Genomic DNA, 24126 nt, shown 5'->3' with positions numbered 1-24126 from the left:
GACGAATGGGGGGTCTAGCTCAGAATTGCCAGGTCTGCTAATTTTTGTGGAGAGATGGTGTTTGCCACAGTAATTGGTTCTGTCTTCAGATAGCTTTGGGGACCCTGACAGATGGGTGTATCTCCCTTGGAACTTCATAGTGCACATTATTATACATAATGCTTTGAGAAGTTTTTCAGCAGAAACAAGCAACAACAAAGTCATTATGTAATTTTGGTTAAGCCATAATTTTCCAAATTGACATAAGTGTGGAATACTGTTTTGATGGCATACTTATTAGTATGCTCTGGGAGCTCTCTGAAGAATACGGATCGGAGGATATTCTGTTTCACAGACCTGACAGGTTTTCAGAATAGTTAGTTGTCATAACAGGGACTTATTTTCTCAGTATGTATTGTAGCCTTCATAGTGTTTAAGTGACAGCGACAGCCTGCCTGTTATTGAAGATTAACGAGGGTCATCATGAGCTGTGATTTTAGTCCCTATCTCAGTTGGGTCACTTCTCCCTTGGAAAGTAGTTTTGGACAAATTAACTTTTATAAATGTAGCGTATTTATCTGAATGAAGGTCATTATTTCAGTGCCTACTTCGGCTTAGTGCTGGAGGAGACAGTGTTTGTTCTTCTCTGCCTATCTAGAAGCTCATTCCACTAATCATGCTTAGTTCCCACCGTGTGTGTGTGTGTGTGTGTGTGTGTGTGTGTGTGTGTGTGTGTGTGTGTGTGTGTGTTATGTTATTAAGCTCTTGGTGAATCTCCAGGAACTTAAGTGGGTTGGAATATATAGCTTTCTTGCATAAGAGACTTGTAAGTAATCTTCAGACTTGGGATGAGTTAGTTTGTTTGCTGTGAATACAGAAGCTGTGTGAGACAGTGGTCAAGTTGCTGTCCAGGCCACTCGCCAGTGGACAGACCTGACTTTGTCTGGCAACATCTGTACTTGAGCAGCTCACTTATGTGTCTGAAAATCACATCGGTTTGAGTTAGGGATAGCTTGAACATGATGACAGTTAGTGCTTTCCATTTATTTTTTGAGAGAGGGTCCTTCTGGGTAGCCCAGGCTAGTCTTGAATTACGGTCCTCCTAAGTGTTGGCATTACAGGCTTGTGCTCCCATGCTTCCAGCTGGCTGCTACTTTTGTTTGTCTCTGTTTTCAAGGCAGGGTTTCTCTGAATAGACTTGGCTACCCTGGAACTTGATCTGTAGACCAGGGCCTGCTCTGCTAGCTGTGAACTCAGAGATCCACCTGCCTCTGCCTCCCGAGTGGTGGATTAAAATCATGTGCCACCACTACCTGGCTGGCTATAATTTTTTTGATGTGGTTTTTAAAGATAGAGTCTACAAGCTAGCTAGCTTTGAACGTCTGATCCTCCTGCTCCACCTCTTAAATGCTCAGATTACAGACCTGTGCCACCTGGCCCTGGCCACTCATTTTTAGTGTATTTGTAGTCACATTTTGCAGTGTGTACTATTTTGTTCTGATTTACGTATGTGTGAAGAGCATCTTTCATGTTAGTGTGCGTTTTTGCAGGTACTGCAACAGCCACTTGCAGGTACTCGGCTTTATCCCGAAAAAAGAGAGGAAGAAAAAGAATGACCCGGTAGATGAGGTGAAGGTCAGGCACCAGATGGACGCCATGGCATTTAGCCTGACGGTACCTACCCTGGCCTTGAAGATGCCCAATGGACTGGATAGCATGTCCCTCTCTCCACCTGGGGCAAGGGTTCCTCTCCACTACCTGGAAACTGAGTTGGAAGACCCCTTTGCTTTCAATGAGGAAGACGATGACCTAAAGAAAGGGGTGACGGTGAGAAAAAAGTTGCAGAGCAAATTGGCTCAGAACCGGCAACGCCAGAGAGAGACAGAGATTTTAAAAGTTCGGCAAGAGCACTTTAGCACCCCTCCCACACCTCCACAGCAGCACGCCCACCTGTCACCTCTACCTACTTCTTTAAAACCTCCAGCGCCACCACAGGGCTCAGTCTGCAAGTCACCTCAGCCTCAGAGCACCAGCCTACCAATGCAGGGAGTGGCCCCCACCACACACTCTATAGCACAAACAAGGCAGGCCTCTCACAAGAGGCCTCTGCCCCTCCTTCCCTCCAGTCGAGCTCCCGTCTCAGACACCCCCAGGACTGACCGAATCCTCATGAAAGCCACCGCCTTCTCTCCACACTTCTCTTGTATAAGCCGACTGCAGAGACTGGTGAAACTGTGTACCCAAAAGCATCAGCTGGACGCGGATCTGTTTCCTCACTTAGGTGAGCTGGCCTCTCTTCCTGAAACTGCTGCCAGGAAATGTGTCTGTCACAGCTACTGTATAGTTCAGCAGGGAGCATGCGTTCAGATAGTTGGATGAGTAGATACAGCTCTGAATTGACCATTTATAATTTTGTTACAGCTTCCGAAAATTAAATTCTTGAAATTTTAAGTTGTTTTTGACAGTTTCATGTCAAAATACACGAATGTATTTTCATTATATTTAATCTCCCCATTGCCTTTTCTTGTCTCCCTCTTCCAGTGAACCCTTTTCTTACAAGTTCCTTTTCTACTTTGTATTGTTTATATTTTTGTTTTGTTGCTGATAAGTTTAATTAGTTTTGCTTCCTGAGCATGTAGACAGACAGTCATAGCTTTCATTAATGGTTATAGCAGTATATAAAAGGATGGTTGTGTTTGCAGCCTCTGTGCATTCGTTGAAGTTCTGAGTGTCTTAGAGAGGGCCCCGATATGTTACATAGGCTAGCCAATTCTCAGCTCAGGGCATGCCGGTTCCTCAGCCTCAGTATATTTTGTTATACTATGTGGGCCAGAGACACTGTTTCATTGTCTCAGTGCGGTAGCATCATTACTATCTGCTGATGGGTTTTCTTTCATACTTGGTGAAAAAGCCAAGCACAGTGCCATATGACTATTATCCCATCACTTGGGAGGCAGAGGCAGGAAGGTTGTTCTAAGTTTGAGCCAGCCTGATCTACATAGTGAGTTCCGGGACAGTCAGGGTTTTGTAGTGAAACCCTAAAAACCCCATTAAGAAAGTCTCATGGTGTTCATGTTCAGGACTCAAAAATAAGAAAATATAAACAAAACTTATTATTTTATTTTTAATTTAATGTATTATTTGTGTATGTCTGTGCATGTGTATTATAAGTATTAGTATGTGTAGAGTTCAGAAGAATGGCTTTAAGGAGTTGTTTCCCCCATTTCATCATGGGATCTGGGGATTAAATTCAAGTCAGGTTTTATGATAAATGCTTTTACCATTAAGTCAGAGAAAAGTTCTGAATTTTTTTGTCTGGTTGTTTTTGGTTTTTTTGGTTTGTATTTTGATTTGTTTTGTTTTGTTTGTTTTTGAGAGAGGGCTTTTCTGTGTAAACCCTGGCTGTGCTGGCACTTGCTCCATAGACCAGGCTAGCCTTGAACTCAGAGATTCTCCCACGTCTGTCTTCTGAGTACTGTGATTAAAGGTGCTCTACCACCGCCTGCTGCTAGAACACACACACACACACACACACACACACACACACACACACACACACACACGAGATTTATTTTATTTATTTACATTATTATAGAAGTGTTCTGAAGACTGAATGAGATCTGACTGGGTTGTGGTTAACATAACTGGTGGTAAAAAAAAAAATCCAGAGGAACTATGTTATTCCATTCTGTAAAGCTACGTAAAGAAGAGGACCTAAGCAGGAGCATCAGTGCACTCGCTCTTTGGTTATGAACACGGGTAGATGTTTGCCTGGTTGGTGTAAGTACAGGTGAAGTACATATCTTACCAGGCTTGCCTACTCACGGAGAATGGGAGGGGCAGGGGGTGTATTTACTATAAATAGAGTAGTGGGCTTTCTTTTATAGCTCTAAATTATTTCACCTGTTATTAAATTATCTGAGTAAAAGTTCTGGATTAAAGTAAGCAAAAATAATAAAATAATCCCAAAACTATTAAATGCCCATTTGTTATGACCTTGGTAAACTCTTTAAAGTAAGTTAAATTAAGTTCCAGTTATACATACGTACTCACAACCTAGTTTATATTATTTTAAACTATTGTAGATGCATAGCTATACGGCAAAGTAATTACTGTCACATCTTTAATTTTTTCCTTAACTATAACAAACAGACTTGCATGAATCATGTGGAGGAAAGGGTGCACGTATGGTGTGCACATGAAGATCAGAGGGCAGCATAGTGGAGTCAGTTAGTTCTCGCCCATCTACACTTGAGTCCAGAAACTGAACTTGGTCATCACGCTTGTGCAAAAAATGTCTTGACCCTCTGAGCCATCTCAGCTGCCTTTTTCCTTTTCTTTGTGTAGGAAATGTATGTATGCAGTAACCATGGGCTTTCCCACCCATATCCCAGTTCCTGAAATAACTACTCTGAGACTTAATTATATGAATAAACACCCAGGCCATGAGCTTGGGCTTGCTCTTTGACGAGCTTGTGACTTGATTAACTTGATTAACCCATTTATTCTATTCTGTGAGTGCTACATGACTGGTTACCTCTTCTCAGCTTCATGCTGAGTTTGGGGGTGAATCTCTTTTTGCCCTAACTATCCCAGAGTTCCTCTCTCCCTACCAGAACTGCCACCTCCTATTTCCTGCCTCAGCTCATTTGCCAATAATTTTTTTATTGACAGGTGATGCTTCTGTTCAGTACAGAAGAAATTCTCTCTACATGTATGTATATACATGTATATGCAAATGCACTTGATTGTAGAAGCCAGGCCTATATTGGATGTCTGCTAGCATTCACATATACACACATCAGTAGAAACAATTAAAAGAAAGAAAACATGATATTGAGGGGTGTGGACAGTAGGCACAGCTCACTTGGTGGTGCTTGCTTGGTAGTGAGACCCATGCATGGGTTTGATCCCCAGTATTGCGTAAACCTGGTGTAGAGTTGCTGTTGTAAAATTATAAAAAATAAAAAGCTGTCTTTTATCTACTCTAGGTCCGGCAGGCACCACAGTGCCCCAAGATATCTGCTAGACATCTTAATTCTCAGTCAGCAAAGCCTCTCACCCGCTCTGCTCCACCCCATATCACGCTGCTGAAGGCCTCTCTCTGAGCCTGGCAGCAATCTCTCTACCTATCTAGTTCCCAAGGCAGAAACCTATCAGGTTTCCATGCCAGAAACACACATCTTAAATCGCTACATGAAAGAACACACAACACAATAACCTCTGATCCAATTGACAAGATATAATTGCTCACCTAAACATACAAAGCCCTGTACACATCCATCCCTTAAGAACAGTCATAACAGCCTGTAAGGGTACAGAGTGGAATCTTAACCTCAGCCTCCATGTTGTCCCCGGCTACTCTCTCCCAGTCTCCTCCTCTCCCCTCAAACTTTTCTCCCGCCCATCCTTCCTTCTCGTCCAATGACAGGCCTCATTCTATCTTGTACCTGCGTCACCTGTGACATCATCCCACATAGGGAAAATGCCTGTCTGTAATCCCAGTACTTGGGAAATGGAGGCAGGAGGACAGAGTTTAAATTCATCTTTTATACACAGTGAGTTCATGGCCTCCTAGGCTACATGAGAGTTTGCCTTAAAACTAAAATAATCTAAGCTAAGATAAACTCAGTGAAACAAAAGTAGTTTATTCATGTTGCACCTAGAGCAATCTCAGCCTTTCTTCACAGAGGAGCTTCGTGAACATGTCCTGTGTAGTGATTCAGTATGCTAGACAGTACGCAGGGCTGAGATGTAATAAGGCAAATCATTTTTAAGTAAAACTCTCTGTAGCCCTGTGAAGTATGACAAAGTGACAGCCACCACCGTCACGCCCACATCACTGCTGTCAGCCATCCACTGGCCTATGTGCAAGCAGTACCTTATCCATATTTCAAAGTAATGTTGACATGCAGAACTCAAAGTTTTAGGAACTCTGGGATTTACTAACAATATTTAGCAATATAGCTGAATGTTTGTTTGTATGTTTTTTAAAAAAAGATTTATTTATTTTATGTACATGAGTTCACTATTAGCTGTCTTCAGACACACCAGAAGAGTGCATCAGATCCTATTACAGATGGTTGTGAGCCACCGTGTGGTTGCTGGGGATTGAACTCAGGACCTCTGGCAGTACAGCCAGTGCTCTTAACCGCTGAACCATCTCTCCAGCTCTTATTTATATGTTTTATGAAGCAATATTTATCTGGCATGTATTTTCTGATAGCTAGAGCTGTTTACACATAATTTGTATTTTTGTAAAGCCTTCCCTCCCCTTTCCATGTTTCAAATATCTGTAAGACTTTTTTTTCTTTTTTCTTTTTATTTAATTATTTGTTTTTTTTATTTATTTCATTTATTTATTTATTTGGGGTGTGTGTGTGTGTGTGTGTGTGTGTGTGTGTGTATACGTGTGTACCAGTGTAGTTTGGAGAGTTGTTTCTTTCCTTCCATGTGGGTTCTGGAGATTGAACTCAAATGAGTCTTGACCAAAACCACCCTTACTTCTTAAGCTACCCTGCCCACTCCCTGATTGTTTGTCCTTGAATTCAGAGTGTTCTTCTCTTAGTCTTTTGAGTGCTATGCCTGAGTCATTTTTTGAACAGAGTAAAGTTTACCAAAAAAAAACATTTAATGGTTTTGTGTGGTGTGTGTGTGTGTGTGTGTGTGTGTGTGTGTGTGTGTGTGTGTGTGTGTGTGTGTTTAAATCCAAGCGTATTAGAGAACCAAGGCTCTTTGGAGAAAACAGACACTGTAGTGCTCTCTGGGCACTCTTTGTAGTCCACATTCAAGTTAGTGAGAGCACATTAAGAAAAATCCATTCTGTGATTCACACTATGGCCAGTCCAGGGCTGGTCCTAAAGGTCTGCTTGGAGGACAGTTACATTTAAGCAAGAGAAACACATCCACATTTATACTGCTGACAGACTCCCATAGACACTCACTTTTTCTTGCCTGGCTATATAAGTTACTTTTTTCACTCCTCTCCTTTTTCTCCTGAGACAGGGCCTCTCACTGTGTAGCCCTGGCTGGTCTGGAACTCAATTGTAGATCAGGCTGGCCTCACGCCTACAGAGATCCACCTACTTCTACCCCTGCCTCAGCCTCCTAAGTGCTGAGATAAAGGTCATGAGCCACAATGTCTGGCTTTTCTTATCCTTTTTTCTTTTTCCTGGTGTTTGTTTGTTTGTTTGTTTGTTTGTTTGTGAGTCAGGGGCTCTTGAATCTCAGACTGGTCTTGAACTCTGTAACTGAGGGTGACATTGAATTTAAGATCCTCCCACCTCCGTCTTTCAAACACTGGGATTACAGGCATGTGGCACTGTACTTGGGTTTAGGTTGTTGGGGATTATGCCTAGTGCTTTGTGTGTTCCAGCCAAGCACTTTCCAGGGAAGTTACAGCACCAGCTATGACTTGGATGTTTTGTTTTTAACATTGACTTTTTTTTAACTTAGTGTATGACATTTTTGATATTTGAATGATTTTATCTTTTATGTATTGGGAGCTCAGTCTCTTTGCTCGTGTTGTTTCCAAATGATTAACAGAGTGCATTATGAAGCCCATTCTTGAAGTAAGCATAACCTTACTGTTAAAATGGTGGGGTTTTAAAAGCTGTGAGTGTATATCAAATATAAGAATAGAAGTGAAGTTCATTTGGAGGCCATCAAGTACACTGTGCTATAGGCATTACTTATGTATTTTAGACTGTTTTTGTCTGGATTTTATTGTTTTAAAATTTCTTTACATTAATTTTTATTGATGGGGGGGTGCCACTGCACAGGACAACTTGTGGAAGCTGGTGCTGTTCTACCATGTGGGCCCCTGGGCTTGAACTCAGGTAGTTAGGCCCGGCAGTGATTGCCTTGTTATTGATGAGCCATCTTGCCAGTCTTTGTGTAAATGTTAAATACATTCAAGTTCTGTCTAAGCTGTCGTCTGCACTGTCTGCTGCAGGGCTGGACTGGTCTGAGGAGAGCGGAGAGGAGCTGGAGGATTCAGATCAGGCTTCACCATATCAGGTCGCATGGTCCGTCCGAGAAACCCTCAGACAGGAAAGACACACGTAAGCTGTCCTTTTTGGTTTTAATCTTGGATATGTAGCAATTTGCCTTTCTTCCTGTCTGTTCCAATGTTTTTTATTAAATTTTACTATGCTGTAATTAAGTTTAGTTAGTCAAACTTAATTCAATTTGGGAATAAATGGATTATATTGTTTGAGCAAAGTTAACTTTGATGTTTTCTTGCTAAATATGTTTCTCTATCTTTCCCACTTGCCAATGTTTAATATAACAGAATCGAAAGGAATCTTGAGGGCTGGAGAGATGACTCAGTGGTTAAGAGCACTGACTGCTCTTCCAGAGGTCCTGAGTTCAATTCCCAGCAACCACATGGTGGCTCACAACCATCTGTAATGGGATCCTATGTCCTCTTCTGGTGTGTCTGAAGACAGTGACAGTGTACTCACATACATGAGATCAATAAATCTTTAAAAAAAAAAAAAGAAAAGAAAGAAAGGACTCTTGGAGATCATCTTATAAAAGTGGAAAACATACCCAGAAAGCTAAGGCACTTGATCATGATTACTCTGAGGGTCAGCTCGAGCTCCACCATGCTGCAACTTGATCATGGTCACTTTGAGGGTCTCCATGAGTCCCGTCATGCTTCATATCCCACGCCTGTGATAACTAGAAATAGTGCTTTGTACTTCACTCGTCTTGTGCTAAGTGCTTCTGAAGGTATCTTCTTAGTTGAACTCAGCCTATCAAATGCTGGCTCAGTGTTCTTAGAGCCTTCATCAGTGTTTCCCCAGTGTGCTTTATAAAGGAGGTATTTGTCAGAGGTCTGTAGACAATGAGTGTGCATCTTCTTAGTAACAAATAGTGCAAAAATGAGTTTCTTTTATTGACTTCTTTAGCAATATAAAGAAAGAAGTTGGTGCCCTGAGAACAAATAGAGTGACCTGTTTGTTGGGGCTGGAAGATGATTGCTGTAGACTGAGCTAATCCTTTCTTTAAAGACTTGGGGTCGACATAAATACCCAATGAAATAGAGACCAGCTCATTTGACATCTGACACAGATCCATCCCTGGAAGTTCGCAGCCTCCTAGGATGGACATAGAGTTTATCTTATGCCTCTTGAATTTGTGGTAGATTAGTACAACAGGACATGGAAAATGATTCTGTAGAGACTGATTATAAACCAAGACTACATGGAAGCAAATTATAGTCAAAAGCTTATTTGCTCATGGGACTTGAGCAGACGGAATTAGTTGGGTTTTATTAATAGGAAATGTCAAGAAGTTGCAGTAGTACACGCATTGTTTCTGCTCTTGGGTTTGATCTCCACTGCACTGTTTCTGCCTCACTTAGCCCCGAGAGAATGTTGGGAACTGCAATCTTTACTCACTCAGGTTCCATTTCATGCTTCAGGGTGGCTGCCTACTACTGCTATGCTCTTTGAGCACACAGTAGGGTTGCCATGCTTAGTTTTGTAGTTACAGAGCCATCAGGCACACATCATGTCCACTAACTTGACTTCAGAGGTTTCCGGTCAGTTCTCCAGACGGCGACTTAACCCGAGGGAGTGCTCTGCCGAGATTTTGAGAGATGAATGGTGGTAGATGGAAGCCATTTCTATTTAATTCCTGTGACAGCCTGAGTCTCAGTTTGGGGGTGGATTCTCTCAGTTGGAAGCAGTATGCGTTCTGTCTCTGCCTTTGCTCTTACAGAATTGCCACAGTGACAGTGCCCTTTGTTGTTTGAGGCTCATGCCTGCCTCAGTTCTTTTCCTCTGTGGCACATTTCACATGCCTGGCTGCCTTGATGGCCGCAAGACCCTGCTTTTCTAGTTTTTACTTTCCTTCTTTTAACAAATAATACATTACCTTACTGCTTGCCTGGCTTTAGTGTACTATGTGCATGCATGCATGCGTGTGTGTGTGTGTGTGTGTGTGTGTGTGTGTGTGTGTGTGTGTGTGTGTGTGTTTGTACATGCACAGGCCTCCTGTGTGGAAGCCAGAGGAGAATATCAGGTGTTCTACTCTAGCTCTCTCTGCCTTATTCCTTTGAGGTCAGGTTTCTCGATGAATCCGAGGCTAGTCTGGTTGTCACCAAGTTCTGGCAGTCCCCATTCCCACCTATTAGGGTTATCGGTGTGTGTACCATGCCCCAGGCCCTTTTTTAGATTCGTTTCTTTTATCGTATGAGTTTTGAGTCTGCCTCCACTACATATATACCTGGTACCCAAGGAGATAAGAATGGGGCCTTGGATACCCTGGAACCGGAGCTATGGGTGGTTGAAAGCCACCCTGTGGGTCCTGGGAGTGAAAACCAGGTATGCTGTAAGAATAAAGCGGTTTTTAATTCCTGAGCCATCGCTTCCTCTCTTCACTCCCATCCTCTTACATGGGCTCTGGGCATCCACTGAGGCCTGGAGCTTACCCACTGGGTATTCTGACTCACGAGGCCTTGCTACCCATTGTCTGTCTCCCTTCCTTCCTTCCTTCCTTCCTTCCTTCCTTCCTTCCCCCCCCCCTCTCTCTTTCTCTCTCTCTCTCTTTCTTTTGTGTTTGCTGAGACAAGTCTCTCTACATAGCCCTGGCTGTTCTGGAACTCACAGTGTATACCAGGCTGGCCTCAGACTTAGAGATCCTCCTGAGTCAGCCTCCTGACTAGCTGACTACTGGGATTAAAGGCCAGCACCATCATGTCTAGCTATTATTCATTTTCTTAAATACCTGTAAAGATTCTTCCTTATCTTTGAAATAAAGTTCAGCTTTCCTCCAGCTTCCTCACTGGGAACTGACTCTCTCTACTCCGTGAGTGCTCGACTGCTGAGCTGTGTGCCAGCCTTTTCTTTACTTAGTTTTGGGACAGGGTCTTGCCACGTTGCTCAGGCTGGACCAGAATTGACTCTACAGGTCAAGATGGCCTTTAACTTGGGAGCCTCCTGTCTCAACCTCCAGAGTAGCTAGAAATACTGGCCAGTGCCACCAGCCCTGGCACTAAACTCTTAGATTTGGCATTTAGACTTGGAACTTCAGCTGTCCTCACTCCCTCTATTCTATATCCTTCTTTTTTTTTTTTTTTTTTTTTTTTTTTGGTTCTTTTTTTCAGAGCTGGGGATCGAACCCAGGGCCTTGAGCTTCTTAGGCAAGCGCTCTACCACCGAGCTAAATCCCCAACCCCTATTCTATATCCTTCTTAGCCCAGCTACTTACCATGTCATTTCCCGTCCTGTCTCCATGGAGTGTCCGTCTGTGTGAGGTCTCCTGATGTCTGTCCTCAGTACGGATGCTTTCTTCAAGGCTAGTGCTCCTGCTGTCTTCTTTACAGACTGAGCCTGTCATTCAGCAGTGGGCATCAGTGACACCTTTCCATACCTCTGCCACAGCTTACAGTCGTCATACTCACCCATACCATGTTTATAGCACCCATCGGCCCTGCTAGAACTCTGCAGTGTAGACCTACAGTGAGCTCTGAGGAACAATTGAAACATAAGTTCATTCTTAGACTCGACCTCATAAGCACTCACCAGCAGATCTGCAGTAAGGCCTGGGAACCTGACATTCTAAGACACTCCTAGATTTTCCCTCCCAACGCACTCTGACTAGTAGCTTTGGCTAACCTGGAATTCACCATGTAGTCCAAGCTAGCAGTGAATTTGGGATTGCAAACTTATGCCATTTGTGCCACTGTACTTAGCTGGACACCCTACCCCTTAATCTTTGTTTTCTGTTTTGTTGGTTTGTCTATTATTATTTTTTTCAACAAGGCCTCACCATGAATGCCATTCTAGCCCTGAATTCAAGGCAATCCTCCTGCCTCTGTCTCCTGAATATGTCACCAAGCTGAGTTCTCAGATATTTTTTCTGCCTTGTGGTAGAGCTTTGAGCCTTTGGTCTCTGCTCCACTCACTGTGTTAGTTACTGGTTCTGGCCTCTTTTGTATTAATCCATCTGGGAGTGAATTTCTCTTGTGTAGATCTCATTGCAAACTCGTTTCCACTTGCTTCTCCTGTGGTAGTTAGCATAATAGACACACAGTAGATGTTCAATAAATGCAAAAATTGAGGTATGAGCCTTTAATTTGTGTATTTATAGTAGAAACTATTCTGTAAAGGACATGTTTCTAGGAGATATTCTAAACAGACGTTTATAGAGTAGCTTGCTGTGGGCTGATATGGAGTAAAATGCCACCCTCTAACAAAGCAAAAACATACTGAGCCACAGGAGACAGGCAGTGTTAACGCCCGTTTTCTGGGAGTTGCACTGTAGTGTTTCCTTATAATAGAAGATAAAGAAGGTCATGTGCCATCAGTGTTCAGGTCATGTGCACTATTCATAACAATAAAAATGAGGTCATATTTGTCCTCTACAAAAGTTGACATTTTGTCCTTGGTGCTGGTAAGCAATACTGAGCAAGTACAATACAGCACGGTTAGCTTAGAAGTACCCTCAGCATCCTTTCCAGCAAACACTTAAACTGGGATCAGCAGTCAGTCACATTAGCATGGTAGGAAACTGTAACGCTGGCCTAGGAAGCAGTTTGGATGCCTCTGTAGCTACCATGGCAGGCCCATGGTCCTATGCCATATGTGCTTTAAGTGAGAGAAGATCCCATAAAGCAGAATGTAAAGTGTTTTAGCTCTTGGTAAGGGCTGTTGGAAGTGACTGCTGTGTTTCTGAGGTGACTGTTGTCAAGAAGAGACAATGTCCGCATCCTCAGGGAGCAAAGATAAAGAAATGCTTGTCCTTTCTGCCCTACTGGGTGCAGTAGAGCCTGTAGAAGGCCGGCCAGGATGAGCCCCACTGCCCCGCTGTTGCTGGAGTCTTGTGCTTATCTTCAGCACTACTGGAATTTCTCCTGGTGTATTGTGTGTTCTCATGCCACAGAAGTGTTGAGCATAACTAGTGTGTATCCACTAACCCTTGTTTGTCCCCTTTCTTACGTGAACTTCCCATGTAATCAGTTTCCCCTTTACCCTGCCCTTTCTAGGTCAGATGACGACGATGCGGAGAGCAGGAGCTCCAGGGTGACCCAACTTTGCACTTACTTTCAGCAGAAATACAAGCACCTCTGCCGCCTGGAGCGTGCAGAGTCGCGACAAAAGAAATGCCGGCATACGTTTAGGAAGGCGCTGCTGCAGGCAGCCAGTAAGGAGCCCGAATGTACTGGTCAGCTGATACAAGAACTTCGGAGAGCTGCGTGTAGCCGAGACAGGTTAGAGCTAGAGCTACGAAGGCAAGGCCTCCCTTCTCAGGCCTTGTCTCCCGCTATGCTTCATTCACCTTTGAGGGATGGTTGAGGCATTGTGTGAGGTGAATACACATTAAGTCTCAAGTAGTTGAGTGCCATGTTTGGTTTTGTTAAGAAGGAGTTGCTACCTTGAGCTGACAGAGAAATGAAAGCATTTACTGGTTCTTGATTCCTTGAGTTACATTAGAATTTATGACTTAACAAGATTTGAGAATGTTGTTTCTCTTGCTTGTTAGCTTTGTGATTCTGTGTCATCCAGACCAGCTTCAAACTCTGGATCCTCCTGCCTCAGCCTCCTGAGTACTGAGATTATAGCAGACACCACTTCATCTGACTGACAGTGTTGACTATCTTAGAAAAACAAACAAAACCAAAACAAATTGCAACGCTTACAATTTTCCTGTTATTTAAATTAATGATTGTTGTCTTTAAAAATTATATCTTTTTCTAACCATAACCTAGTATTTTTATTGTATAGTAAAATAAATTTTACTTGTATTAGTTATGCTTTCTTTTAATTGCATATTACCTTGTGTTCACAGTAGTTAGTTGTATTTGTTTTGTTTCTCTTGCTGTCTTACTGGCTCCATAGGTGAATATGTAGTACACACCCAGGCTGCCCTTAGACTTGTGCTGCCTATTCTGTCTCAGAACACCGGGATTCCAGGCGTTTGCCACCCAATCTAGGAAAACAGAATTTTTAGTGACTGTATAATATAGGTGTCACTCTTTAGACCTTTTCTGTTTTATGTATTTAAGTTAAAATTAACCTGTATTGTTGAAAAGTTCTTTGTTGGTCTGTTCCTGTAACAACTTGGACGCTTGTTATTTGTTAAAAACACGCCTAGGCCATAAGCGAGACCTCCTCCCACTAGGTCATAACTTATTCACTTATGCTATTCTATGTCTGACATGTGTGTAGTTACCTCTCCCCAATTTTATACATCCGATATCCTCAAGTCTCCGTCTGTAGTACCTGAACTTGACTCTATCCCAGAGTCTGTCTGTCTGTCTGTCTGTCTGTCTCTCTCTCTCTCTCTGTCTCTCTCTGTCTGTCTGTCTGTCTCTCTGTGGGATGTCTCACTTTCTAGTCCTGCCTCAGCTTATTGGCCATCAGATTTTTATTGATAGGTGATGCTTCCACATAGTACTCAAGCTTCTCCCTACATCATATACCTGTAACTCCGGCACTGTGTGTGCTGAGAGCAGAAGGTTGTGAACTCAAGTCCAGAGAGCTAATTAAGACCACATCATAAACAAGCAAACAAACCCCGCACAAAACAAAAAGGTCTGTATCTGGTTTTTCTTCTCAGAAATATACCATGGCCATTCTCCTAAATTCATTTGAAAATACAGTTTAATAGCATTTGTATAATGTGTTAAAATATGAATATTAGAAATCGCTTTTATGCTGTTTTGATAGAGAAAATTTTATAATAATTAAGTTATATATTTTTTAAAAAATGGTTTTTGGTATTTGTAACCAAAAAAATTAAGTAAAATTTTCTAGTCTCATATATAGGATTTTAAAATATATATACTTACCATAGTTATAACTATCTTTTAGTATTACTTGAAATACACATTTAAAGCATTGAATTGAGTTAAACTTTTTTTTTTCTGGAGCTGAGGACCGAACCCAGGGCCTTGCGCTTGCTAGGCAAGCGCTCTACCACTGAGCTAAATCCCCAACCCCGAGTTAAACATTTTTTAACATCTCACTTTAAGGAAATGTCTTTGTTTCTCGTTTCTTTTGTGATGAAGCAGTCGTGTTGACTTGGCTGTCTTAGAACTTAATATATAGTCCAGGCTGGCTTTAACTAATACCATCTCTCCTTCCCAGTGCTAGAGTTCAAGCATATGCCCCTGCTGCCCAGCTAAGGAACAGCTTTTCAAATTTAGAATATTCAGTTCTGATTTAAAAATATTATTTTAAATTTTTATAGTTTTAGGTAATAACTTTAAGTCTCTATTTATATGAAAAAATAAGTTTATATACAAAAATATGTTACTGATTGCACTATTGAATATTGAAATATTAGTTTATATACTCTTAAGTCTTCTATTTTACTCATGAGTCACTTGAATACGTTTCCCAATGCACACAGTAACTGCTGTGAATACAGAAGCAATGATCTGAGACCTCCACTTGATGAACAGATGAGTAGAATTTAACATGTGGAGGCCTATTCTCTATTCGACAGTTTACTCAGTTCAACAGTTGTTTCCTATGGCTTTATAAGTCTGTCCACTGAATAATATCAGTAGAAATTATATCTGCAGCATAAAGCAGCTATGTACATAAGCTTTGTATACCTCAGTTCTGATACTTGATAATGATCTTGTCAAAGATGTAAGGGTCTATACCATGAGATTGAGGCAGTTTGGTACTGTAAAAAACTCTCACTTTTTTCCTTTTCGGTAGTTCTGTAGGCTTTAACCCAGGTATCACAGTGCACTAGGAGTCATCCCTCCAGCTTTTCTCTGACTCATAAGTAGTTTTCAGAACACCTCCCAAACCAACTTCAGTATCAAGTTAGACTGCCAGGGCAATGTAGCTTAGCAGTTGAGTATTTGACCAGGAAGCGTGAGGCTCTAAGTTCAAGTCCTATTACTGGTGAACAAAACAGACTGGCAAACCAAAGAGAACCTGTCCAGATGGTCCCTACAGCCTTCACACAGACTCAATGTCATTTGTCACCCATGATTAATGACACATTAATAATTCTCTTTGCTTTATTAGTGCTATTTGGATAATATTGTTTTTAATACCATAGTGACTGTAACTTATCTGTAGAGATAATGAAATTCTGACCTTGGATTTATGAGACAGATGGGTAAACTGAGAGGGAGAGGGAGAGGGAGAGGGAGAGAAGAGACATAGATGCAAACTTGTAATCCCAGAATTTAGTAAATAGGCTCAGGAAATCAGTCATTCTTAGCTACATAGTGAGTTTACTTAGACCAGCCTGAGTTACATGAGACTGTTTTGTTCGTTTGTTTGTTTGTTTGTTTTAAGAAAAGAAAGAAATGAGGAAATATATTGCACATTGGGCTTGGTAGACAGGTCAGTAGATTATTAAAGTGTTCAGTGAAATTATGTTTTATATTGAGTGCCATGTGGTATAAAAATCTAGACCAAGCAATATGGGGCATAGCTGTTAGTGTAATACAGCTTTTCTTATGAAAATTGTGCATTTTTATAGGCTAACATTAATAGTATAAACATCTTTTCTAGGGGTAGTGGAAAATATATTGGCAACATGAGCTGAAGTTGCGGGCCAGTCATTGAGGGTTTGTCTATATGCTCCTGGTGTTTAGCATCAATCCCAGCACCAACAAATAAAATTTAATATTCTTTTTGTTTGTTTGTTTTGAGACAAGGTCTCACTGTGTAGCTTTGGCTGGCCTGGGATTCTTTATATAGACCAGGCTGACCTCAAACTTAAGGGCCAGCAAGATGGCTCAGTAGGTAAAGGAATTGCCTGCTTCCTGAGTGCTGGGATTAAAGGCCCATGCCATCCTTCCCAGCAAGATATTAGATATTTCAATCATCTACTTTTCTACCCCTGTGAAGTCTTTTTCTACTTTTAAATTTGTGCTACTCAATTTTAAATTTTGAGTGCATGTGTAGAGAGGTGGCAAATTGCAGGTATGAGTTCTCTCCTTTTACCATATGTGTTTTGGGGATCAAACTTAGACTCTAGATTTAGGGCAAGCACTTTACCTGTTGAGCCATCTTGCTGGTCCTTAGTCTTTGTTTATTCAGAGAGTCTCATAGCCAGAGCTGCTCCTCCTGCTTCCAGCACCTTCCTAGTGCTACTGCTATGGATTTGCCTCCCAATGCCTGCCTTACATAGTGTTTATGATTGACCTAGAACCTAATGCAGATGTTGCTTACAGATGAGATAGAAGTTTAAATGCTTATATCACAAGTGGTCTAAATTAAGATAGTATTCAAATAATGAAGCATGGAATTGCAAACATTTAGCAAGCCTTATAAGTATTTCAAAGTGAGCACATTTTGAAGGATGTATAAGGAATGTATGAAGGATGTACGAAGCTTAAACCATTTCAGCATATTCACATCCCCTTTCCCATTTGACACTCAGGTGTTTGTAAAGATAACTTTTATTCACCTGATGTAATTGTCATCTCCAAGACTTATTGCCTCTGTCTGCTAAGGTAGGCCTTGTCCTGGAAGCTGCTAGCTTCTGTACAGTATAATCTAGACCTAGAATGTTTTTAGCCTCTGAGACTGCTAAATAAACTTATACTTTCCAGTTCTCTTTGAACTCTGGCTGGGTGGTAGCTGGCCAACTCCAAATTCTTCTCCAAGCTGACTGATTCAAACCGGCTTCTCTCAGCTTCTGACCAAATTGTTCTGCTTGGCCTCATACTAACTTTGGCAATTTCTTCTAAACTTCTGACTCCTTTCTCATTCTCTGGCTTGTGTCTTCCCCTGTGTCTAGCATGTTCTTTCTTCAACCTGTCTCTACAACTGTCACAGTAAAACTACCTTTTCTCTTTTTCCTCTCTCTGTTCTCTGTTAAGTAGCCTCTCTTTTCTCTCTGTTCTCTTGAGAGTTGGACATATCCTATTCTGTCAAATCTTTTTCTGATTCTTTACTTTGTCTGTTACTCAATTAGACATCACTTTGAAATATAAATACTTCCTTCTACAAACTAATTTTACCTTCATTGTTTGGTATTAAAGGTATTACTAAGAATGTACCAAAGGCATGTACTATATTCCAGCCAGAGAGATTAAAGGTTTGCGCTAAGGTGCATCTGTATTCTAGCCATATTGCTAGATTAAAATCCCTCCTCAGTTGTCTTTGTAGACTTACTGTTTATTAGCACTAGGTGGCCAAATGGTCCTGATGATAAGAGTAGAGACCGATAACCAACTCAGCTGACTACTGTGCACCCCTCCCTGTTTTCCATGAATGGTAAAGTTGTGTCGGGTCTCTGCTCAGGCAGTCCTGCCAGCTAAAGGTGCTTGCTGCCTCTGCTTTTTAAGTGGGGAAGAGAGGCAAGGCTTAAGAGAGTCCGTGTTAGTTGTCACATAGTGAAGAGAGTCCGTCTGCTTCATGGTCTCCTTCGACCCACAAGCTGCACATAGTGGCTTATGCTTGTGATCCCTTCCCCACACATCTGTGTGGGGAGTTTGAATGAAGCAGGATTGCTGTGAGTTTGAGACTAGTCTGTGTTGGATAGTTCTCTCTAGGTTAGCCTGAGCTACTTAAAGAGACCCTGTCCTCCAAAGCCAAAACAAAACAAAGCACCAAGATAGACAGCCTAATCCCAGCACTCAGGAGGTAAGGGCAGGAAGCTAAGTGTATGCTACAGAGAAAGACCCCGTCTCAGAAAACAAGAGGAAAACAAATGACCAGAGAGGTATATCTGAAAACCACTGTGATATAGCTGTTTGCCTTGAATGTTAGTTGGTCAGTAAAATAACACATTTGATAATTGTAATATCTGCTGACTTTACCACATACTTGTGTTTTAACTGTGTACAGTAAAGATAGTTAGAATATGCATGTTCAAGAAAATTTATCCTGGGGGCCATGGAGATGGGCAGTGGGTAATGGTGCTTGCCATCCAACTCAATGACCTGTGTTTGATCTCCAGAACTTACATGGAAGAGAAAAGAACCGACTCCCCGGAGTTGTCCTCTGACTTCCAGGGCTTTGCTGTGCTTATTCATGGCTGCACATACATATAAATAATGAGATCAGCATTAAAAAGCTTACCCTGAGTTGTTAGAGCATTTAAATGAATTTTATATTTTTCTGTCTGTAGCCTCAGCCAGACCAAGTTGAAGGAGGTGGAGCCAGCAGCTTGCAGTGGAACAGTGAAGGGTGAACAGTGCACAAACCAGGCCCTGCCCTTCACCAGGCATTGTTTCCAGCGTATCCTTTTAACTCAGTAAGCAGCCGTTGAAGGTACTAAGCCCTGGTGGGCTCTGTGCTGGTTTTATTTTGTTTTTTCGAGACAGAAATACTGTGTAGCCATAGCTGTATTAGAACTCAATCTTAGACCAAGCTGGTGTAGAACTCACAGAGATCCACCTATTTCTGTTTTGCACCACTACTGCCAGGCTGTGTACTTTTACCCCCAGTGGTACTGGGAGTGGAACAGAATCTTCTGCATGCTAGGCAAATGCTCTCCTGCAGTATGTCATTGTAAAATCAAGTGGGTGCTCCCTGCCTCCATTCCTTTTGAAGTAGAACTTCATTATATAGTTGTAGTTGGTCTCAAACTCATGTTTCTCATGCCTTGGTGTCCTCACTGTTGAGATTCCAGGTGTACACCACCATGTCTGGCCAAAAAAAAAAAAAAAAAAAAAAAAGAACTTGTAAAATAAAAGCTATTATCAGAATAATTTTTAGATAATTTCTAATTTCATATAGTCTTGAATAAATTCCTTATTATGTCATTGTATATTTTATTTTCATTACACTGAGTTTGGCAAGGAGAGATTGGTGAGCACATCATCTTGTGCTCTTTTGCTGTCTCACAAATGGAGAAGGGACAGGCATTTAATTCTAGTTGAGGACCTGTGCCAGAGTGAGAGCTTGGACCTCTACACAGAGCAGCAAAGCAGGTGCTGTATAGCTGACGTGGGATGCTTCTCACTAAAGCAGAGTGCTGCTTCTCTAGGTGCTTCTAGCTTGGGGCCGCTGTGATTGTGGGAAAACAGCACTCTTTTTGTTGTTTTGAGGCAGGGTTTCTCTGTGTAGCCTTAGCTGTCCTGAAACTCTCTTTATAGACACAGCTGGCCTTAAACTGTGGCTCTTCCTGCCTCTGCCTCCTAAGTGCTGGGATTAAGGGCTAGTGCCACCAGATCTGGCACATTGTTTGTTTGTTTGTTTGTTTATGAGACAATATTTTAGTAGTCCCAACTGTCCTTTAACTCACTGTGTAAAGTCAGTCTTTCTTCTCACCTTTACGTGTACTCTCAAAATGGAACTATGGTCAGCAGGTTTGCTAAGAAAGCTCCTTTGCCCACTAAGTCACTTCACTGGGTCACTACCCTCATCTTTATTAAATATTAAAACTGAGTACCATTGAAAATGCTTGTATTTGTTTTCATCAGACAGGCTCTTGCTGTATAGCCCTGGTTGCCCCTAAGCCTGTGGCAGTCATTCCTCACTCTCCTGTGGGCTGAGCTTATAGGCTTATGTCATCACACCCAGCTGGAACATTTTACATTAGCAGTCTCTGATTTGCAGTCTTAATTTTGTATGTATTTATGTGCGGTATAGTAAAGTAGGATATAACCCTACTGTTACTATGTTACTTAGCTGGCCTGAAACCTGATTCACCCTCTCAGATATGAGGGTTACAGGTCTGTAATTGTGTTCAGGATGAATGTTTTCTCTCTCTCCCCTCCCTCCCTCCCTCCCTCCCTCCCTCCCTCCCTCCCTCCCTCCCTTCTTCCCTTTCTTCCCTCCCTCCCTCCTTCTCTTTCTTCCCTTCCTTCCTTCTTTCCTTCTTCCTTCCTTCCTAGAAACAGGGGCTCATCATGTCTGGTTGGCGTCACACTCTGAGGCTCAGTGACCTCCAGACCCTCCCACACCTGGCTCCTACACATACATTTTGGGCCTCCTTTCTGTCCTTTACTTTGAGTCTTACTAGGCTCTTCTCTAACAGTTTATATATAACAAATATAAATTAAAAAAAGGGAAACCCAAATGTACATTTTAAATAGAAAATAAATCTTTGCGTTTGTGTGTGTGTGTGTGTGTGTGTGTGTGTGTGTGTGTGGTACTGGAAATTGAGTAGAAGGTCTCATATTCTGCTTACATGCTTGCTGACAAGCCCTGCCCTCAGCCCAGAGGTCTGGCTAAGAAGATGAACTTTTCTTTGTCTTTTGAGGTGGTCTTACTCTATAGTCACGAGTTTAAGGCTAGCTTAGGCTATATAGCAAGACCCTGTCTAAAAAACAACAAACAGAACAAGAGGCCCTAGACATTTCAATTTTAAATAGGGCTTTCAAATTAATTTTCGTCATTAATTTGAGTTTTATTTTGGTCCTGTAAATGTTAATAAAAAATTCAACCTTGGACAGATGGGTTTTTTTTATTTAAATTTTCATTCTCTTTGTTGAGTATCCTAAGATAAAGTTTTCTTATTAAATGCTGATTTTAGAAGCTGGGGAGGTGGCTTATCAGTTAAGAGCACTTGTTCCTTGCTCTTCAGAAGGACCTGATTTCCATTCCCAGAACCCACACAGTAGCTTACAACCATCCATTCCAGTGCAGTTGATATTTGGTATATGTAAGAGCATCCAGGCACGACACTCATACATAGATAAGATAGAATACCTAAGAGAAAAAAGTCAGTTGCTGACTTTACAACATCTTTTTAGCAGGGATTTCAGGAAGGTTTAACAAGAAAGTGTTATTGTTTATTCACAGCGTAGAAGTTGATTTAGAATGGCCGTAAGGAGATTTGCCTGAGCGAGCGCCTGTTAGCTAAATAGTCCCTCAGAATTTCCCCTGTTGATTGATAGAGACAGGGTAGTACTTGTAAAACACGAGGGGAGTGACACTTTATTCAGATACAGAAGAGTTAAATGATTTGAGTGTGTTTTCTTCCTGACTACAAACCCCAGACATCCTCTTGAACCGTTCTCAGCAGCTGTTCTCCAGCTGCACTGCCAAGTTTGCAGACGGACAGCAGTGCTCTGTGCCAGTGTTTGACATTACACACCAGACGCCCCTGTGCGAAGAACATGCCAAAAAGATGGTAAGTTTAGCATTTATGCCCTGCAGTTGGGGCTTTCAAACTGCTGATGACTGTTTCCACTAGGAATAAGACACTAATGAAGTTCTGTACAAACAGTGGTTTCAGTACTGGAAACACTATGTTGTGTTGCCTTTGACTAAAAAATTTCAAAATAGTGTGTTGACCTCTTGAATTTGAGGCCTTTTTCAAAACCAAACCAAACTCCCAAGTATTTCAAAGAGTACTTAGTACAGTTTGAATATCTCTAATCCAAAAACCCAAAATCTGTGCAGTTTTAAGATGGCATGACACTCAAAAAGTACATGTTTTGGAGCCTTCCAGATGCTGGTTTTTAGATCTCTGGGGTAATGATTTTTCATATGCAAATTATATGCAAATATACAAAACCTCAAAAACACTGCTGGTCCCTCAGTGTTTCAGATGAGAAATACCAAACCTGTTATTATTTAGATAAGATGCTTTTTAAAAATCATCCATTCGTATCTTTATGTCTCATTCATAAACACACACAGTAGTATAGTTGTAGTTTCTTATACATAGCAGGTTTTACACACCATCTTCGCCTTCAGTTTTTTTTTTTAATATGCAGTTCTGGGAATCTCTGGATATTCAATAAAGTTTAGGCAAAATACCAAGCCTTTCTATAATTTTGTTGAACTTAATTATTGCTTTTGTTAATGTTAGTATCATGAACCCTAATTAATTTAGAATAATTTGAAAGAGAGACACATTTGAATTAGTCAAATTTTTGAATTAGATAATTATTTAAAATGGGTTTGATTTGGGGTGAAGCTGTAGCTTAGCAGTAGAGTACTTGTCTGACATGAATGAGATTTTGCGTTTGAGGCCAGCATGGAAAACAAACTCCTCAAACTTGAGCTGTATTTTCATTTATCAAGCAGCTGTCTTGAGATACTGTGCTGTGTACCTTCTGGACCATAAGGCCAGAAAGGCAAGGTGCAAGGTATTCTCTGAGCATGGTGCACTTTGAGCATGCATTGGTATCAAGGACCAGGCAGCTGGTTTGCAGCTCTGGCTTTGCCATTAGCTAAGGGTCCAGTTAGGCAGAGAGGCTGCCTTTCTGGTCTGTTCCCTTGTTAACACACTGGCCTTACCAAGATCTTCTTTTTGGTTAGTTCAGTTTTAGGATCACGTTTTGAAAACTTTGAATACTGTCTTAGGGTTTCACTGCTGTGAACAGATACCATGACCAGGGCAACTCTTATAAAAACAACATTTAATTGGGCTGGCTTACAGGTTTAGAGGTTTAGTCCATGATCACCAAGGCAGGAGCACGGCAGCATCCAGGCAGGCCTGGTACAGGAGGAGCTGAGAGTCTTACATCTTCATCTGAAGGCTGCTAGCAGAATACTGACTTCCAGGCAGCTAGGATGAGGGTCTCAAAGCCCACACCCACAGTGACACACCTACTCCCACAAGGCCCCGTCTCCCAACAATGCCATTCCCTGGGCCAAGCATATATAAACCACGACAAATACTAAACTTCACATAGAAATGTTGGATTTATTTTCCTTCTAGGTTTTCAAGACTAGGGTTTCTCTGTGTAGCCCTGGCTGTCCAAATACTCAATCTGTAAATTAGGCTGTCCTTGAACTCACAGAGATCCTCCTGCCTCTGCCTCCCAAGTACTTATTTATTTATTTTTATTTAATTGAAATACATTTAAAAGATGGGCATTTTTCTGTTTATTTGGGCTTTATATGAATGCAGAATAATTTTCTGGGTTTTGTTGTTTTTGTTTTTAGGTAGGGTTTCACTCTAGCTCAAGCTGGCCTGGAACTTATAAAGTATGTGCCTTAGCTACCCCTGAGTATTAAGATTATAGGTGTGAGAGCCAGCACACCCAGCTTCCCGCATGCTTTTGTATATCTATACCTGTTTGTGTGTGTGTGCTCTTTCTCAGTTCTTCTCACTCTTGTTTTTTGAGACAGCTTCTCTCGCTGAACCTGGAGCTCACTGATTGGCTTAACTGGCTGCTCAACCAACTCGAGAGATGCATGCCTCTGCCTCCCCAGTGCTGGAGAGATAGATGCCTGGTGCTGAGCCTGGCTCTGTATGTGGACGCTTGCAGTCTGATGCTTGAGCGATACCAGCTGGGTCACTGTCCTA

General features: G+C 41.7%; 1 protein-coding gene across 11 annotated transcripts in view; it reads left to right on the top strand.

Annotated features, from left to right (window-relative positions):
• Positions 1-24126, top strand: part of Ino80d (INO80 complex subunit D) — a 66939-nt gene that overhangs the window by 25352 nt on the left and 17461 nt on the right. For all 11 annotated transcript variants that reach the window (XM_006245025.4, XM_006245023.3, XM_006245034.4 and 8 more), the window contains 5 exons: positions 1530-2260; positions 7934-8042; positions 12977-13201; positions 19045-19154; positions 21863-21996. In XM_006245025.4, the coding sequence (XP_006245087.1) occupies positions 1530-2260; positions 7934-8042; positions 12977-13201; positions 19045-19154; positions 21863-21996 (1309 nt within the window). The remainder of the gene's footprint in view (positions 1-1529; positions 2261-7933; positions 8043-12976; positions 13202-19044; positions 19155-21862; positions 21997-24126) is intronic.

The sequence above is a fragment of the Rattus norvegicus genome, chromosome 9, assembly GCF_036323735.1.
Source record: "Rattus norvegicus strain BN/NHsdMcwi chromosome 9, GRCr8, whole genome shotgun sequence".
In the NCBI taxonomy this organism is placed as follows: domain Eukaryota; kingdom Metazoa; phylum Chordata; class Mammalia; order Rodentia; family Muridae; genus Rattus; species Rattus norvegicus.
This window is presented reverse-complemented; position numbering and strand designations above follow the sequence as displayed.